Source organism: Balaenoptera physalus, assembly GCF_965194825.1.
Source record: "Balaenoptera physalus genome assembly, chromosome: 3".
Lineage (NCBI taxonomy): Eukaryota > Metazoa > Chordata > Mammalia > Artiodactyla > Balaenopteridae > Balaenoptera > Balaenoptera physalus.
This window is the reverse complement of record NC_138890.1, coordinates 116511576-116532362: the sequence shown is the minus strand read 5'-3', so window position 1 is coordinate 116532362 and position 20787 is coordinate 116511576. Positions and strand designations below refer to the sequence as shown.

Here is a 20787-nt window from a genome sequence, read left to right as displayed (position 1 = left end):
TATTCTTACCATATATGGTATATTACATTGATTGATTTTTCAGATGTTAAACTAAACTCATATTCCTAGGATAAATCTCACTTGATGATGGTACATAATCCTTATTATATATACGTTGTTGGATTTGGTTTGCTAGTGTTTTGTTGAGGATACTATACTGCTTTTGTTACTTAACATCTTATCATGAGCATTTTCCAAACGCTACGTGTTCTTCTGAAACCATTTTTAGCATATATATCTACCATAATTTAACTATTTTCCTATAAGACATTTAGGATACTGCCAATCATCCATTTATAAAATATATCTGTAATATATATTTCTGTTCATAAATCTCTGCCCAAGTTTTTATCACTTCTTTAAAGAGTTTTCTAGGAGTAGAATCACTGGGTCAATTCATATAATAATTTTTTAAGATTCATTCATAAAGAACTGCCTTCCAGGAAGATCATTTTGATTATATTCTCAATGACAATAAAAATGCCAACTTCAGCATCTCCTTGCTAATATCATCTCTTATAAAGAAACTTTACTAGTTCAAAAAATAAATAATAGCATTTCTTATATTTATTAACGATCTGAAATTCTTTGATAAACTATCAGTTCAAGAACAACTGAACCACTGAACTAAAATGAGTGAAATGCTGTATTTAACGATTTTTTTTAATGTGAAACAGGATCACAGTGGGAATAAATACAACTATCTAGCTGATTAACAGTACAGTAAAACCCCTTTAAGAAGTACTTTCAAGGGGAAGGAGGCTGCTCACTAAAAAATAGTCGTCCTTTCACCATACCGAAATAAGATACTTTTTATTGACCAGTTCATGAAACAGCTCACCAAAGGAATTTCCCCAAAATACACTAAATTTTTTCTCCTTCCCTGTTCCTTCAATGCATATATTTTCATTTGAATCCTAATGATCTCAGTCAAATAAGCAAGACTATTTTTTGAGGGATTTAATAGGAGCATCTTTTCACATAAAGCATAGAGATTTTGATCAAGTCAATACTTTACTGACTTCTTCAAAGACAGTCCAATGTAAAACTGGATACCAGTATATAATAAATGGCACTTTCTTCCCCAGAAACTTTTCTAAATTGATAATCAGAATAGCATAGTAGCATAAGATGGCTACCAGAGATGCTGCCTTTTAGGGAAAAAAAATGAAATACTTTGACTATTGGCACACTGATTTTTTTTTACATTGAAAGTCTTAGCTCCAATACAGAGATCAGTAATCTTCAAAGCAAATGAGGAAACACTATTTCAGTTTACTAGTATCTTTCCCCAAACTTGTTGACATTATTGAAAAACAGTGTACTTTCTGAGAACATTTAAGGTAATTTCTTCTACAGAAATCAAAGTAGCCAAGTCTTATCCAAGTTTGTTTCTCCAACATGTAGCAGAGTTCCTATCAAGTAATAAGCTCCGATTAATATTTGTTTATAAAATGAATGAACCTAACAGTAGCAGCCAATTAGCCACAAAAGATTTTGTTCTGGAACTAAGTAATTGCTATGTCTTACCCTTATCATTTTATAGAAGATAGATGGTGAGGGACAAATAACTCCATGTTTTAGTTCAAAGCTAAAACAAACAAACAAAAAAGAGACTAGCTATTGCTGTAGTCACTTTGAAAGTAATATCTCTTCCTAGAATTACCTACTAAAAACATACTAGGTACTACCTTTTTCCTTATCTTACTATAGAGATTCACCTCTTGCTCTAATTTAAAATTCAAAATTCTAGCATTTAATGTATATACTCCCCAAAATCTAGTCTTAGAAGAATCAAGTGACTGTGTATGTGTGGAAGAAATAATTTTTGAAACCTACAAAAGTAATTTCATCTAAACCATTAAACAATTTTTTCTGAAACAAAAAGATTATTACCGTAAAGTATATGATTAAGATTTTACCTTTACAGTAGACTGGAAGCATGACACTTTCTGAACTTGTCTGCCAGTATCACAATCCCATACCTAAATTTATGTTAAGAAATAATTTCTCAGCAGAATTTTAAAACCTTAATTATAATTTTTCTAATAAATAAATCACAAATATTACACATTTACATAGAAAATATATAAAGCATGAAATATTTCATGTTTATACTACCACAAAAATCAATTCATCAACTTAGCATAGCAGACTTACAATCTAAAATAAGTCTGAGGTAAATTTTACTATCAAACCATTTGAAAACACCAACAAAATGAATGGTCTGAATACTGAATGTTTACAGGCATTAAATATTGCAACTATATAAAAAGTTTTATTCTCCAAAACAGTCTACCGTAATCTAATAAACATTGAACATAAAATATTTATACTAAAAACTATCACACCCATTAATTAACATTTACTGAAAGCTCCTTCAATGTGCCTGGCATCATTTACTACTGTTATCTTGATTGAAAGAAGACAGTAACAGTATATTCCTATTACCTATATACATATTTAAAATAATTAGAGGACCTCTCATAAAATGTCCAAGGTTAGTTTGACCTAAGGAGCATAATGATTTTCAGATTTTTCATACCATTTCCTATGGTAAGATATACATTTTATATCATATCTGAGAACACATTTGCATACAAATAAATATGTGTACTCTTAAGACCATCACTTGACAAAGATATAAAGTCTACCCTCAGCATTTAATTAATGAAGTTAGTTAACAGCAAAGACCCAAGCAGGGTAAATTTAGAATTCATATGAATAAAAGGAACTGCCAACAAAGCAACCTGAAATTATTTTAAACAAAACACGTCATTCAGCAAAGGAAATAACTCTATACTATCATTTACAGTTAAAGTTTATACTGATATTGTCCCAGCTACTCACATCTGTACTGTAATAGTAATTTTAATAATTGGCTCCAAATAGTATCATAGTACCCTAGGAACAGTCTAATAAAAAGTATTTGATATTCTATTTTTGCAGAGATTATAATGATGCTGAAAACAAACCCAAAAAAGAGACCTTTAGTCCATAAAATAACATTTGCCTCAACAGAGCAACAGTAGTAAAGCTACTCTGACCTAAACATGAGTGCATATTATGCCCCTGTTTATGCAATATTGTAAGCACCACAAAATATGGTTTATCTCCACTTAAACCTTTTCTTCAAATTCTTTCACCTATTGGCAATCTGTCTAGAAATCACTTCAGCTGATGAGCTCATTTAAAGTGTGTCATAAACTATGTCTTGGTTCTACAGAAGCCTAAGAAACACCTATACCTTTGGACTTACTCCAAAACTTACTTCAGTAATGCTTGAAGCTATTTAAATAGAATTCTCAGATAAGCATAGACTTTTTAAAGTTAATCTATGATACCTTAAAACAAAAAAAGTAATGAAAGATTAGCTATCCATAGCATTGAGCTATGGCTTTCACAGACCCAATTCCACATACAAATATAAAAGGGCTAAGTCTGTTTAAGAAAAGTATTTTATGAAAGCAGTATTACATAGTGATTCAGAGCTCTGACTCTGCAGTCAGTCTGTTGCCTTCTGCCCTATACTCCTGCATGACCTTGGGCAAGTTACTTAACCTCTCTGCACCTCTCTTTTCTTATTTGTAAATGAAAATAATAGAAATACTTATTATAAGGATTAAATGGGTTAATAAATGTAAAATAGAACAATGCCTAGCACATATAAGCAATTTATAACACTTTACTATGGCTACTACATCTTAAATTTTCAACTAAAAGTATGGGAAGGAATGATCATTTACATTTTTTAATTGTTTTAAAATACTAAATATGGGGCTTCCTGGTGGTGCAGTGGTTAAGAATCTGCCTGCCAATGCAGGGGACATGGATTCAATCCCTGGTCCAGGAAGATCCCACATGCCGTGGAGCAACTAAGCCCGTGCGCCATAACTACTGAGCCTGTGCTCTAGAGCCCGCAAGCCACAACTACTGAAGCCCACACGCCTAGAGCCCGTGCTCCGCAACAAGAGAAGCCACGGCAATGAGAAGCCCGCGCACTGCAACGAAGAGTAGTCCCCGCTCGCCACAACTAGAGAAAGCCTGCGCGCAGCAACAAAGACCCAATGCAACCAAAAATAAATTTTTTTTTAAAAAGGCAAAGGAAACATAAATATTAAAAAAGAGAATCTGCCTGCCAATGCAGGGGACATGGGTTTGATCCCTGGTCTGGGAAAATCTCACATGCCGCAGAGCAGCTAAGCCTGTGTGCCACAACTACTGAGCCTGTGTGCTGCAACTACTGAAGCCCATGCACCTACAGCCCGTCCTCCACAGCAAGAGAAGCCACCGCAATGAGAAGCCCACGCACCGCAACAAAGAGTAGCCCCTGCTCACCACAACTAGAGAAAGCCCGCGCGCAGCAATGAAGACCCAACTCAGCCAAAAATAAAAATAAAATAAAATAAAATACTAAATATATTAAACACTGAGCAGATGGTAATTTGCTTTTCTGCCAGACTCAGATTCTCAAAAAGTTCTTATGGGTTGGGGCCATTAAGTTTCTTTTGCTGTACAATGAACAGAAAAAAAAAAATGTGAATTATTCTCCAGTTCAACTCATCTTTCTCTAAATTGAAAAGCAATCTGAGATGATAAATATTTTTAAGCCCACATTCCCCCATTTCCTCTGTTTTATGTAATTTGATATAATAGTAACTCTGAAAAAAACAGCTTTAGTTATGAAGTTTCCAACAACAATAAGCCTTAACTTGCAATCTCCAGTCTAATACTTTTCAGACGTCTAATACTTTTCAGACGTCTAATACTTTTAACTGTCTTATGAAGGCTAGAACAAAATCATTTTTGCTAAAACAGAATGTACAGACAGACCCCAAGAGGATAAAGACTAATAACATATGTATTGGTCCCTTGGATCACCATAGCTATGTCACTTGGTTCTAGATTTAAGGATATAATAACTGTTCTGTCAGCAGAGGCTGTCAAGATCATTTGATTTTTTTCTTCACAAGCTTCCAAAGAAGGAAATGTAATAATAGCTGTTATCTTTTGAGTGTGTCCATTGAGTTCCAAAAGTTTTTCTCCTGTCTGAAATATCAATAAAATGTTAATAGTACTTCATATTTCATAACTTAAATAATCTTAAATGACAACATTAAGAAAAATCACCAGGTAGAAAATATACACATTCCCTCTGAAATTACTTAGATTTTACAATTTAACTTTAAACAATCAAATAGTATCTAAACATTAGGTGCTAAAAGAGTAGCTATAACTAATTTTAATTATTTTCTAATAGAAAATACTAATTTTTAGCAGATTGTTATAGGAAGTTTAAAGGAGTATTCTTTCCATATGGTTTTAAGATTATAACTGTGTAAATTAAGCATAAAAATATCAGTAACTTAATCAGCAGGAAAAAAATAAGGAGTCTTCATTATGCAAGCATCTGTTATCTAAGTCTTCACAGTTATAACGCTGTGGAAGAAAATAAAAGTCAGCATAACAGTAACAACAATTGATATATATATCCAGTAATGTATCAACCACTCGTAAAGTCAGTATGGACTCTACTTGTCTCTAACATCAACAGCTATTCCCATCCATCCAATGTCTTCATCTATCAGTTTCTCACTGATTTCCCAAGTAGTAAACATACAAAAACGCAATGTAAATACAAGATAAATTGCAAATCTCTCCAAGGTTGCAGGATTTCATGATGTACGTGATGCACGTAATGTTAAAAAAACTGCTTTAATCACAGGCAAAGCCACCGAAAAATGAGGATCTTGACTGAGTCAGACCAGATAACAACCCAAACAAGGGCAAGAAGATAAATGCTTCAAAAGAGAATAATTTGAGAATCCAAGGATCAGAAGAGAAGTCCTAGAGAAATTTGGTAAAGCCTTAAATATTTTTGAAAAAATAAACCTTTTATTACATTACTATTATAGTCAAACATGATAAGAATGCTATATTATGCTATCAAACGATTCTGACAGAAAAATTGTCTTCCACAGAAATCAACATCTGATTCATTTTCAGAATCAGTGCATAGTTGCTGATAACTTAAATTTTGTTTAATTAAGATTAAAACTTTTATTTTCATAATCTAGCATTTGTTTATCAGGAAAAAATCTTAAATAAAAAAACTCTATTATGGAACATTGGTCCTCATTTTAAATGGATTCATCCTAAGCAGCCCTTTCGAGCATTAATTAGTCTCAACCTACTGATATGCAGGTATATCTCCAGATAATGTTTATGAATGCATACAGTCATGTCTTTATTACACAATCCACATAGAAACAATACACACCTGGGCATTCCACACAACTACAATTCCATCATCACCAGCAGATGCAAATCTGGTTAGAGAAAAAAGGTCAAGAAAAAAAAAATCACTGATGACATTTAAGTGCTAAGATTACTAAGATACCATCAGACCTTATTAATGGTATTTTGACTTACTAGTATCAATACAGATTAAGTTCTTTAAGCTAATTTAACAAATATTTACAGAATACCTTCTAAGTTTTGTGCCAGGTACTGAGAATCCAAAGATAAATAAGACCATTCAGAGAGTTAAAATGAATAAACTGCTAGACTAAGAATAAGGGAGATCTATCAATGATCTTTAAAGTTCTTCCTTGCTTTAAAATTATAATGATTAAACCCTGACTTAAGTGACATGAAACCAAGCTGAGGAAAAGCTACAGTGACAGGAAGTGATATTCTAGGAGTGGAACAAAGGAATCATGTCCTTAGATTCCTTACTTTCTAGGTAAAGATATTTAGATATTTTAACTCTACTATTTAAAGCCAGTTTCTCTCCTTTGCTCCCCTCAGCTCTGTGGTCTTTCCACATAAATACTGCGTTCTTTGGTTTGGAAGGTTTGGTTTTTGTTTTGTTTTGTTTTTTTCAGCAAAAATTGTTGAAATGAAAAGAGGTAAAGGTAAGTTTGCTTCATGGCATGAAAAAAGAGCTGTGATGAACTAAATTATAGCTTCTCTCTCCTCTTTACCACCCATTCACTACATGTCAAGGAACAATCATCTATATTTTGTAGAGCAGAAGATAACCATGACACAAACACTATCAAGAAAAATCACTGGCACAGGATTATTCATCATAGTGCCTGCATTATAATAAAATCAAACATTACTCTCAAGCAGTGTCCCCACACAGTGGTGTACAGCAATCACATTGTAAGCATGTCAAGTAATTTGTTATTAATAATGTAGTACACAAGTTTGTAAATGATTTTTTTTAATTGGAGTATACAGTTGCTTTACCATGTTTATTAGTTTCTACAGTACAATGAAGTGAATCAGTTAAACATATATCCACTCTTCGTTAGATTCCCTTCCCACTTAGGTCACTGCAGAGCTGTAAATGATTCTTTAAGGAATCAAAATCAATTCAGTTGTTCCCATAATATCACTTTCATTCACTTGAATTCAAGGTTTGCTTTTCTGAATAGGAGAGAAAGAAGTGGTATTATAGACAGCCAGCTATGAACTGCATGCGGTTATGGTTAACAAGCACTAATAAATGGTACTCCGTTAGCAGCTATGGCATTTAGAAAACGTGTTACTTCCTTGCAAGACTGTTAGTGTGTTTTCACAAAAATCTGGGCATGCCTTGAAGAGCTTCATTAAAGTAATCATTGTTAAGCCTTATGTGTGTCATTGGGAGAAAAGCAGAGAAGTGATATATTAGGACACAAGAATTACTTTGTTCCTTAGAGTATCTGTTCTATTGAATTTTACCCTATAGATATCCATATAATCTCGCTATTTCAGTCATGTAACACTTCCTTAACACTCCAAACTGAGTTTCAAGTTCCAATTTCTCATGCTCAGTTTCAAAGCCTCACAAATAGCTATTGTCTTCACTGGCTCTGACAATTCCCATACCCAGCACTCGTTTCAAAATCCTTTGCTTAAATCTTCTACTGCAGGAGCTACGAGATTATCCAGGAGATGGGAAACTGGCCTAATACAGTCTGACAAAGTCCGTTAGTAATTTTTTAATATAGAGCTACGTATCTTTTTAACAGAAAGGACCTTTAAAACGTCTTAGTTAACTAGACAGAAATCACACAAAGAATTATTTAAAATCCATACCTAACATTTATTTTATTTTCAAAATTAAATATAAAAGATATGGAGACTAAAAAGAAAACAATCATTTTATATTTTAAAATGTAATTTCTTATGTTTAATTACATAGATTTTCTGAATCAAAACACTAAACAATGCCTTGAGTATCAAAAACAGTTGCTGGATGTAAATCTTTAATAGCTTATGTTTCTAGGCCTACTGATTTGTTTTTATTTGTATCATGATGGTGGGGTGGGCAGAACTCAAGGTCTTAAGATTTCTTTGGTATAAAACATCAATTTCTATTGATTCTTGAAACTCTTATAATTGCTTTTCTCCCTTTTAGAAGAGTGCAGGTTTAAAATACATACTTTTTTCTAACCCTGATTGCTAACTTCTCATTATTGTTTTATCATGTCTGAATCTCATGACTTCACAATGAGAGATTGACTGAACGGTTGAGAGTTTAGAAATGAGATACAGAGCATTTCACCTCAAACTTTAATTCAATCAGTGGTGAACAAAAGTTAAATCTAAACAACACTCAACAGTAATGCATGAAATCACAGCCCTTTTTTTTTTTTTTAATTGTTCAGAGGTCAACTACCCAGTGTGTATATTATTCAGGCTTTTCAATTCTCATATATTCTATTGTTTTGGGGTTTTTTTTTTTTGCCATTCCAGTATTTCTTATTACCTGCTCTAAAGAGGAAACATGAAGCTTTAAAATGTAAACCAGTATGACTTTGCTACATATTAGTACCAATCACAAACTAACTAATAAAAGGGTGGGAGATCATTTGCAAATTACAATTATCCATTCTCCTAGGATGAATAACTGAAAACTAGTAGCACTATATCAGTTTATCTTAAACTAAATCAGTTTATCCTCATCAGTCAAGCACACACTCCAGCCATCTCCAAATTTTCAGAAATGAAAATTCAACTCAAGAATCCCTAACAGTAAGATACACTGTAATTGATTAAAAGAAGTAATGAACCATAAAAAAGAAGTAATTAAGATGTCAATAAGGTTTAATCTAGTCAATGAAAGGAAGAATAGTGGCTATACTGTCATATAATAATATACCAAAAAAATTTTTAAACATTCTAAATTAATAGAATCCAAAGATTCAAATCTAAAGATAAGATTTTAAGAGAAATCCTTCTTTACTGATTAGCACAAAATGTATTTAGTGAGATTTTATGTCATGTGTTAGGGAAATGCCAAGATCAATTACATGTTGTTCTTGATTCAAGATCTTAAAACTTAGTGATTGTTTAGAAATGTATTATATTTCATCAAATATAAGACATACTATTATTTTATGTACTATTAAGGAAAAAATGATGTCAATTATTAATGAAAGACACCATCAATTATATGATGTATCCAAATTTTAAAGATGTTACAATAGGAAAAAATAGGCTTTTTAGAATCAATGAAATTTAGTAATGTCGTATTTATTGATCTTTCTAATATGGTACTTTCTAGTCCAACAAATTTCTGATTATGTCTAGCAGGTTTAAAGGACTAAAGAAATGCTTTTTCAGTAAATAAATGAATAAGCAAACACTTAAGTGTTAAAAGGGCTCTGTAAAATAGATTAATAGTATTAATGTAACCTCACTTGTCCCCTCAATCATGACTAATATACCAACATATTGTCAAAACAAAACTAGAAATTCAAAATATGTAAAGCCCAGAATCTCACCACATACAAAAATAAATTCCTTTTATTTTTTTCATTTTCCTGTCCCATTCTTATGCATAACCTTCAAGTTTTCTCAACTTGAAACCAACTCTTTAAAAATACTCACTGAGACTGTACATTTAATTTAATGACATTTAATTAAATGACTAAGCAAAAACTATACGCATGAAAAAAGTTTAAAAACATGAAGTGTGATTTAATGAAGACCTATAGCAGAGCTTCTAGAATGTTCCATCCTCTCTTCCCCTCATTATGAGAATTAAATTAATTGTGAGAGTCAATGATCCACTCATTCAAGAAATATTAAGCATTAACTATATATTAAGCATTAACTTTGTGTATCTATATGCTTGATCCTGAGGGTAAAGATCAATGAGATAGTTCTTGCCCTTGAAGAGCTCACAGTCTACATTATTATGGAATGCTACAGGGTCCAAATTATGAATCCATTGAGAATTCTCAGTTATACTCATTTCAATTTATAGAAATCATTTCCTTTAAACACTTTTCTTTGGACAGCTCAGAGAAAGCACTCTCATTCTTGCCAACTGTGGGCTTAAAGTATAGCAAAGGTTCACAAAGATTTGTATAAAATAAAATATTTCCACAAGTAATTCCTATGTCCATTACCTACATGCTTATTTAATAGTCCTTATTCAAGAGAATTTATTTCAATTAAGTCAAAGGTGCTACAGATTCAAACATAACCTTAAAGGACATAAAAAAGATAATCCATAAACCTGAACATAAACTTTCCTGTATTCAATATTTACATAACCATAAAGCACTGGAAAAATAATAGAGTATTATTATGGCAATACAGAAGTCCCTGTGGTTAACTAACTTCCCACCAAATCCGCAAGTACTTTCTAATCATGATGCAACTAAAACAGTATACAGTTTTTACAATGCAGTAAAGTTGAAAAATGCTAATACCAGAAACCAGACAAAAATAAAAAATAACAAAATTTTCACTTAAAATGAACTTTTACTTATCTTGTATTCTAAAATTACTTGAAGAAAGTTAGAGAAGTTTGTAGACAGAGACTTGTAAGAGAAGTTAAAGGCAACTTCAAAGCATTTTCAGGAACCATAGATACTGATGTCACTGATTCTTTCACAATGTACTTGAACATTAAAACTTTTTTTTCCTTGATTAAGTAATACATATGTATTAACACAATTCCAATATGAATGTCTCACAAATAGAATAGAGATGGAAAAATTCCATAGTTCCCATGGTCATTTGGAAAGGTAAAACCTTTGGTAAATTTTCCCCTCCCCCAAATCACAAACAGAAAGCTAAACTACATCAAGTTTACAAGTATTAGAATACAAAAAAATCCCTGTGACTTCTATTAGTGGGAACCTCCACTACTCTGAGCTCAAGTGTCTCTGAAGGAACTTCTACTAGAGAAAGTTCTTGGCCTCTCTCTGTCCCACTGATGTAATAAATGAGTTTAAGAGAATGAATTGAGTATGCTCAGTTCCGACCCTTCTGGGTTTTCTCTGAGATTTGTCTGTGCATAAAGAGGCAACATTCTGGTCTGCTCTTATTTTTGAGGTAAACTTACATCCGAGTGGGAGGCTTGCAGATGTCCAGCAGTACCCGTGATTCAGTGAAGTCTACGTAACTCAGGGTGAAAATTAGGAAACCCACTGTGGCTGTATATCAAAGCTACAACCTTTAGTCCAGCTTTTTGCTAGTTATTACTTTATTAAGCTGATGGGTTCATGTCCATCTGTGTGATTCCTGCATCTAATAATATCTAAGAAAAAATTTTATTTTATACTGAAACAAAAATACCTTTTAAATTGGCATTTTTTTCCTCTATATCAAATATATATCATTTTTAAACTTTTCATCATGAAGAATTTAAGTATATATTAAAGTGGAAACAGTATAACAAAAATCTCCAGGTAACGTGTCTTCAATAATTATCAACTCATGACTAATACTGTTTCATCTGTACCACAGCCAATCCTCCCTTTGCAGATTATTCTGAAGCAAATCCCAGTCACTGTATTTCATCAATAAATATTTCAATATATATTTACATCACAACTAAAGTTAACATTTAATTTCTTAATGTCACCACAGTGTAATCAAATTTCCCTGTCTCACAATGTTTTTTAAGTGTATTAGAAGCAGGATCTAAATAAGGTTCATATACTGCAACTGATCTCTAAAGTCTATCTTGTTCTATTGATTCTTTCTTCATGTATTTTTTTCCTTGCAATTAAACATTTGTCTTACAGAGTTCTCACAGTCTGGCTTTTGCTAGCTACCTTCTTGTGTTGTCATTTGATATGCACCTCTGTCCCCTGTGTTTCTAGTAAATTGAGAGCTCTAAAGACTTAATCATATTTGAATTTGACTTTTTGGTTAGACCACTTCATAAGCAGTTTATATACCCCAACAGGAAATATAATTTCTAACAATCTTTTCGTGTGTGTGTGATGTTAACAGCTATCAATAACCATTCCCTAAATTTGTTATTCTATTAGAGGTTGCGAAATTATAATATTCCAATTGCATGATTCTTCCTAACTTGAATTCTTCTATAAAGAAAATGTCCTCTCATCCAACATTACTGATCTCAAGATAGAGTTTGTATAGAAAGGCAGTATAGATCTTGACTTGCAGATACCCCTTCAAGAGAGGACTTGCTGCCCAGCTATGAGGAGTATGGTTATCTGCCTCCAGCTGTTGACTTCAGGGTCCATTTCAGCTTTCAAGCTGAAGTCAAACTATCTCAGTTGGCCCCCAGCCCCTGGGACATAAGCAAGTTGGCGGAAGCCAGGGCACATTCTTGGATGGCCCTCAGCCAATGTCTAAGCAATGCAGGCTAAACACTCCTAGTTATTTCCCTAATGCAGGACTCATCTAAAGAGCATTCCTTCCTCCAGAGCTCCACATTGGGCTTACAGAGACTTTGTCAAATCTGCATCACAGTTTGAGACAGCTCCCCTTGTCCAATCCTGCTTCTTCCCTTTTCCCTTCAATGGTATTTCTCTCTAATAAACCTTTTGCATGCTTAACTCCATTTTATTGTCTACTTCCCAGGGAAACCAGGTATTAGGAGGATCTAAATGATCTTGATTACTGACTTCTATTCTCTAAGTGTTAGTGAGAAAGATATTCTTAGCTTTAGAACATTGTCTTAAAGATGTAACACATTGTTTGCTGTTAGTGAATTATCAAACTGTACTGAGTTTGTCCAGATTCTTGTGAACGTACAGCTTCACCAGTCATCCTAAGGTACATTTTATTCTCAGTCTGGCATTTCATGGGTCATCTGATTCTTTTCCAGTCATGATCACCATCCTACATAACCTTGTCTGTTTCCTGGAGGAGCAAGGGATGGTCAAATGAGCAACAGAGAAAACTATTCTTAAAATGTGTTACGAACTCAGTTTAGTTTAATGTGTCAAATGCTAGAGTATTACATGCAATTTTAGCACAGTCCATTTTTTGGATGACTCTTGCTGAGGCTTGGCCTTCTTTAGTGATCTCCCAATCAATATGACCCTCACTTCATGTTCAAAAAATACTAAAGAAGAAAAGAAAAGGCTGCTGTCTGTTAGGTTATACAGGATTTATTTGGTATCTTCAAAAACCAATCTGAGAAAATTTTCCACTCACTGATTTTAGCTGAGCCACTGAGAAAACAAGAAAATCCTTCTGCAAAATTCTCAATAAAATGATATTATCTAAAGACCTGAAGCGTGAAACCTGGATTACAACAGCTGACCAAAAAACCAGAATGTGATGTCTATAAAAACTAAATAAAAACATAAAAAGTATAACAATATTTATTTAAAAACTGGAAAGGTATTTCTATAATTTGACAATGCATATATAATGTACACATGTAACAGTAAAAAGATATCTGAACTATCTAAACTATTAAATCAAGAATGAAAACACTGAGCTCTACTATTTATAATAGTTACATCATTTGTATATTTTCAAATGTATTTCTTATCAAAAATGACTCTTTCAGTTTTTTTTTTTTCTAGTACACTACAGAATTAAATCTTTTAAAACAAAACAGATTGAAAGTTCTTCAGGTCTGCAACTGAGTAAAAAACTTCATACCTAATTATATTTAACTTTTGACAAAGTCATGACTTGAGTACAAAGAACTAAATGTGGTTTATGTAGTAATATGTTCACTTGACTGCAAAAGCCAAAAAGTAGGCTTTTTAAAAAAATCTATTCTAGACATTTAGATTCACTGTGGTATACGCAAACATGGCCACCAATCTCCCTATTTCCACCACCACTTGCAATAGGATTTAGTCGCTTCTCCCATCAAGAGGTAGAGTTTATTTATCAACTTAATGAATTCACGCCAGCTCCTGACTTGCTTTAGCCCATGAAACAACAGCAAACATGATGAAAACAGACTTGAAAAGAGTTTTACACTGGGGCTTGCCCTTTTGCTGGTATTTGAACTCCATCCCTATGTGAACTAGCACTTGAGCAACCACATGGAGAGAGACCCCAGTCATCCCAGCTGAGACCACTATAAACCTGCCAACCCCAGCCAATCTACCTGGTGACCACAAAAGCATAAGTGAACCTAACCAAGATCTGCTGATCCCAGCAGAGACAAAAGAACCCACCCAGCTGAGCCTAACCCAAATGCCATCCCACAGAATAGTGAAATAAATAAATAGCGTTTGTTTTAAACTACTAAATTTGTGCTGATATTTGACAAGGACAACAGATAACTGATATACTCATCTACAGCTTTTTACTGTTTACGTAACATTTACTATATCATTGAATAACTGAAGTATACACAAGCACCACTTTGGGAAAAGGTAATCAAATATCAGTACCTGTACAATGATCATTACTCTACAAGATGGCCTTTTCTGCAGATTCTTCTAACTATGTAGTAAGAATAATCAAGAAGACATTTTAAAGGACAGATAGCAATCAACATGGAATCTTAACAGTTAATCTATTAAAAAAAAATTTAAAGACCACATTCTGAAAGTATACTGTATATTTTGTATTTAGCTTTCTTAGACAAAACTATTTGAGGACTCCTTAAAGCCCAAATATTAGGGATTATGGTCTAAGAAATCATTCTGGTTTTTTTTTTAATTTACATAGCATCTTACAATGGTAAAAGATGGTACAAGAAAACTTTAGTTGTCCAAATGTCCTATCTTTCCAAAAATGTTTAGTTTCAAAAATGACTGACTAAATAAATAAGTAAATGTCTCTTAGGACATAGCAACAGTAAGTATTACCAAAAAGGCTGAAGATTATTATACTATGGGTGACATGCTATAATTTGGTTGGCTCACATCACAACATGAAAATTGTGTTAATAGGCTAGTAATGTAAAAAAAGGCAAATCCTTTCAAGCAAAAGTTGAGGAGCATATTTTCATAATAATTTGGCTGGACTTGTCCCTGGTTTCTAAAAGAGAGCTGGGCCCCTCAGAGCTCATCTGAGTTTATGCTAATGAGATGACTCATGGTGGACCCCTAGACAATTTAAGGATGGGGACTGGCCATGTGGGGAATATGAACCATGCAATTAGAGGGTTGGGGCTTTGAGCCATGGGATATCATCCTGACCTCCCAACCTGGGGGAGCAGGGAGGGGACGGCAGGGAGAGAAGGGCTGGAAATTGAGTTCAATCATGAGGCAAATAACTGAAACAATCATTCCCATGTAATGAAACCCCAATAAAAACTCTTGACACCCAGAGCTTGAGTGAGCTTCCTCACTGGTGATATGCATTGATGTGCTGAAAGGGTGATGTGTCCTGAGGACACAGAAGCCTTACATTTGGGACCCTCCTAGACCTTGCCCTATGCATCTCTACATTTGGCTAGTCCCGATCATATCCTTTATAATAAAACTGTAATCATAAGTATAGTGCTTTCCTGAGTTCTGTTAGTCATTCTAGAGAATAATCAAACCTGAGGGGGTAGTAGGAATTTGTAGCTAATTGGTCAGAAGTGCAGGTGGCCTGGGAACCCTGGAGATTGCAGCTGTGACTGAGGTGAAGGGACTGTTGTACACGACTGTGCCCTTAACCTTTAAAATTCAACCTAACTCCAGGTAGTGCCAGAATTGCACTGCACATGGGAAAAGCAACTAAATACCAAAAACATAAAAAGAGCAAAGAGAAGACAAGGTTAAAACACATCAGCAGTGATAGTGAGAATTAGAAATAATCACAGTAGCAGTCACCCACTGAGTCAAAAATGGAAGGAAAAAAAGACAGTATCAAAGGCAAAAGAGAAAATTAAGAGATGATAGGGGAATAACTGATAAGGACAAGAAAAGTGGAGTTAGAGAGTTAGGATGGCATGCAACATGTACACTTAATAGTTGAGGGAGTCATTCATTCATTTAACAACTATTAATAACCTGCTACATGTAAGGCACTGTGCCAGATACTAAAGATACTGTGGTGAATAAAAAAAAAAACATGGCCCTCACTCTCATCTAGAGAGGAAGATAAATATTATACAGTTACACAATTAATTGTGTAATTGTGTAATATGTTATTAAGGCTACAAAGGATAAGCGTATAGTTGAACAAAGTCTTAATAAGACAGATATACAGATCAATAATAAGCTAAATCTACAGTTCTAAGACCTACACACTTTCATCTCTATTTGCAAATATATTAAACACAACATTATACATGTTAGCAAGGAAATACAGAATAATGTACATTTTAAAGGGTTTCACAAATAACAAAAAATCCAGATTAAATACTTACCTTACCTTCCACTAAAAACAGTACATTCCTGGAAGGTACCTGATATTTAAACATTTCCCATATTGGTTCTCAAATTTAGCTTCACCTTAATATACAGTTAAAAGTCTCATCAACATTTTAAAGTCATACACTTCCTTTAAACTAATGAGAATATATTTGTGAGTATTCAAAAAGACCAAAAAAAAAACAAAAAACAAAACCAAACCTGAAACAAACAAAAATAACCATAAAATCACCAGAAACAATATCCCGACTTTTGGGCAAAAAGATTTCAGACACATATTTCATCAAGAGGCAGAGGTCAATTTCTACTAAATGTTATTAATGATCAGTTTTGAAATTTTTAGAACAGCTGGATTAATTTTGAAGTTGTTTTTAACATACAATTCCCTAAAAACTCTTTCCAAACAGCAGTCAATTGGAAAACTAGAGTTTCTTACCTGTAATCATCTAACTGTACCAGAAACCGTACAATATCATGATGAGCTTTCAGTACAAGCAGTTCAGTGTAGGGGTTCTGGGTTTGTTCTTCACCTATTGTCTGTAAAGGAGATTTCTTGTAATGGGGGGAAAAAAGAGAGAAAAAAAGAGATAAAATGATTTATGATAAAAGACCACATTCGAATAAAACACATGGTATGCATTTAAGAACACAAGGTTTAAAAAACTGTAAGATATTATGTTCTAATACTATATATTATTTCCCCTAATATCAAGTAACTGCCAATTTAACATAAAACATTTCTCTTACCACAAATCCACATCATAAATTTAAAATTTTGAACTCAAAATAAGTTTTTAAAGGGTATATTTTGTTTTATGGAAATTACACCTCAATAAACCTGACCTAAATAATCAATGGGCCAAACCAACAAAATATTTTAGGATGGGTGTTTGTCAATTAAAACTTGGCAGAAACAAAACTGAAGGTCAAAGGGGTAAAATATAGACTAAAACAGTGCCTACCCCATTATAGGCACTCAACGCGTTTACTGAATGAATAAAGGAAGAAATGAAATAATTCAGTCAATGAATTCAATAAATTCAACTTCAGACAATAATATTGATAAAGGTAACTGGTAACATATACAGAGTAGTAAGCTCAGTCCTAAACCTACACACCTTCATCCCTATTTGCAAACATATGGGTGGCAGTCCATATGCCACACACTGTGTAAAGCACATACGGCTTATAACTCACCCAATAATTCTGTAAGGTAGATCTTATCAACCCCATTTCTATAGTCAAACCCAGTACTATTTCATGATAAAAACCTGTGTTCTTAACCTCTGAACTGCAGTTTCTCAAACTTGACACTACTGACATTTTGGACTAGGTAATTCTTTTGTTGAGGGCTTTCCTGTGCATTGAAGGATGCTCAACATCATCCCTGGCTTCTACACACTAGATGCCAATAGAAATCCAACCTCTCCCCCCACCCCCAAATCGTGACAATCAAAAATATCTCTGGACATTGCCAAATGTCCTCTAAGGGGCAAAATCATCCCAGCAGACAAACACTGCTTAAACTAGAAGCCTGGATACAAAGTTCTTGCATAATTAAGGGAAAATCTTTGGTCCTAATAATGTACAGATTCACAGCAGTTCTAAAACTGAAGTACTTTTACATGAAGAAATGTACAATTTAACACGCATGAATTTTTTTTTTTTAATTCACCCTCAAAGCAGTAATTTTTTATTTATCCCATCTCCCTTCTAGCAGTGGTTCTGATGAGAAAAGCAAAGGCAAGAAATCTGAAAACTGTATACCACTTCCCCCAAATGAAAGCTTGCCAAGCACGGCAGAATTAGTTAATCAAATTCTATAACTAATCAAATAATCGGGTTAATACATAATTGTCATATATATCACAAATGGACCAGTCACTTTCCCACAATTCTTTCATAACCTTTAGAATTTAAGTCTATCTTAAATAAGCCTAATTTTATATAAGAAATACTTCTTAAAAATTAGACAATAAGCCTCAACTGCAAAAATATGAGGAAGTTAAAACGGAGAAGTAAAGCTGCTTACAACCACCCAAGTTTTTTTTTAACAATCAAAACAAATATTTTCTATGAAAAATAAAAGGGAATCCAACACAAATTCTATTCTTCAGTGGCATATGAAATAAATTCCAGACCTCGACACTTTTCAGGTTCCAAAATTATTTTATTCGCAACATTTCAAATGTAAATCTCATTAGTCTGGTCAGTTATTCAGTCCCATGAAGAAAGTGTGACTATGGAACCCAAAATAGCAGCTAAAATATATATTTTTTTATTTTTAAGCAAATTTATTTTTTAAAATAATTATATTTTTGGTTCTGTATAAATAGTCAAATTAATTTCATATTCCATGAGCAAGCATCAGTTGATGTTGGGAAGCGACACCATATCAAACAAACCAGAAGTGTAAATATGCAGTCACCGTTTCGTAGTCTCTACCAAACCGGATACTTTTTCTATTGAAATGAGACTGGTTTATGTGGGGAGACCAGTTAAGCGTCCTTGAGCCTGTTCCTGAACTACGTCAGTTTCAGTTTCCACACCTAGTGGAACATGGATTTACCTCTCAGGGAAAGAGCCCCCGCAATCCACCACCGCGACCCCGCCAACCCCGCCGACCCCGCCCTCGCAACCCGCAGGCCCCGCCTCCGCCGGGTCTCCCTCATCCGGTCAGGAGCCCGGTTCACACAAGCCACAGCTCCGGCAAGCAAAGCCTCTGCGGTGGCAGGCAGGGTCCACCCCGGTGTTTACCTCGGCCAGTCCCTGAGGTTCTCGGCCTCCCCCGATCAGCCATCGCAACATCCGGGCAGCAACGGCGTTTCACGGGCCTAGGCCCCAGTCAGCCCGAACTCCGCGCCAGGCTCAGCCTTCTACCTCTCTGGTAGCAGCTCAATAGAGGCGCTAATACCTGCCTTCTCAGATTTGCCCAAAATACGAAGTACGAAGCAGAGCGCAACGAAGAGGGAAGACTTCTATCCCCAAAGAGCTGCCGTACCCACCCGCAAGAGATTTGGTTAAGGGTAGCCGCCAGGGGAGCAGCAGCCGAAACCTTGGGCGTCCGCGGAGGTTCAGAGGCGCGCGCGGCACCGAGTGAGCACGCGCGGGGCGTCGCCTGATTTGGGCCCAGAGCCTGGGTAGTTCGAGCGGCCCCTGGTGGACACGCGAAACGCAGCAACTGGAGCCCGTCGTTAAGCAAGTGCTTGCCAAGAATAAATAGTCCCCTCCCTTTTTAGATGGCTTTTGCATCTTTCACTTGGCAAGCTTGGGGACCAGGAAGCCTTTCCATCTCCCCGCGGTTTCCTACAGAGCTGCCTGGAGAAGGTTTACTTCAGTAGGCTTTTTCATCCGGACTAATCCCAGTGGCACGTGTGTACACCAGAATAAATCTGGCCAGTATTTATTGTGTGCTGTAGTACAGGAACTGTGCTAAGACTTCATATAAATCCTCACAGTAACCCTATACTGTCTATACTCCCTATTTTATAAAGAAACTGACCTCTGAAAGACTGGGTAGTTTGTCTACGGATAACAGAAAGTGGCTACACACACTGGAACCAAATATCCTAGCTCCAAAATTAGTGCTCTTAACTGTATGCTATACTGTTTCACATAATCTCCCTAAAGAATAGAAGGCACTACACATCCTCTGTTTTTTTTGACTTTTTTTGTTGAAGTATAGTTTATTTACAATGTTTCAGGTATACAGCAAAGTGATTCAGTTATACATATATATTCCTTTTCAGATTTTTTCCTTTATACAAGATATTGAACATACTTACCTGTGCTGTTCAGGTTTTTGTTGTTTATTCAATATTTTATATATAATAGTGTATATCTGTTAATCCAAAACTCCTAATTTATCCCTCCATCCCCCTTTCCCCTTTGGTAACGGTTAGTTTTCTACGTCTGTGAGTCTATTTCTCTTTTGTAAATAAGTCTGTATCATTTTTTTGGATTCCACATATAAGTGATATATGATATTTGTCTTCCTCTGACTTACTTAGTATGATAATCTCTAGGTCCATCCATGTTGCTGCAAATGGCATTATTTCATCCTTTTTTATGGCTGAGTAGTATTTCATTGTGTATACATACCATATTTTCTTTATCCACTCATCTGTCCATGGACATTTAGATTGCTTCCATGTCGTGGCTGTTATAAATAGTGCTGCTATGAACATTGGGGTGCCTGTGTTTAAGTTAAGAGTTTTCTCTGGATATATGCCCAGCA

The 20787-nt window shown here is 34.5% G+C and overlaps 1 protein-coding gene across 3 annotated transcripts in view; it reads right to left on the bottom strand.

The window, feature by feature from the left end:
* Positions 1 to 19767, bottom strand: part of WDR41 (WD repeat domain 41) — a 44168-nt gene extending 24401 nt beyond the window's left edge. The window contains exons 1-5 of one of the 3 annotated variants that reach the window (XM_082457321.1): positions 19308 to 19767; positions 16987 to 17102; positions 6281 to 6329; positions 4918 to 5049; positions 1923 to 1985 (exon numbers count right to left, since the gene is read on the bottom strand). In XM_082457321.1, coding sequence (XP_082313447.1) covers positions 1923 to 1985; positions 4918 to 5049; positions 6281 to 6329; positions 16987 to 17102; positions 19308 to 19358 — 411 coding nt within the window. In that variant the 5' untranslated portion in view covers positions 19359 to 19767. The remainder of the gene's footprint in view (positions 1 to 1922; positions 1986 to 4917; positions 5050 to 6280; positions 6330 to 16986; positions 17103 to 19307) is intronic. The other 2 variants (XM_082457319.1, XM_082457320.1) reach the window with 2 other exon arrangements.
* Between the last annotated feature and the right edge of the window lie 1020 nt (positions 19768 to 20787).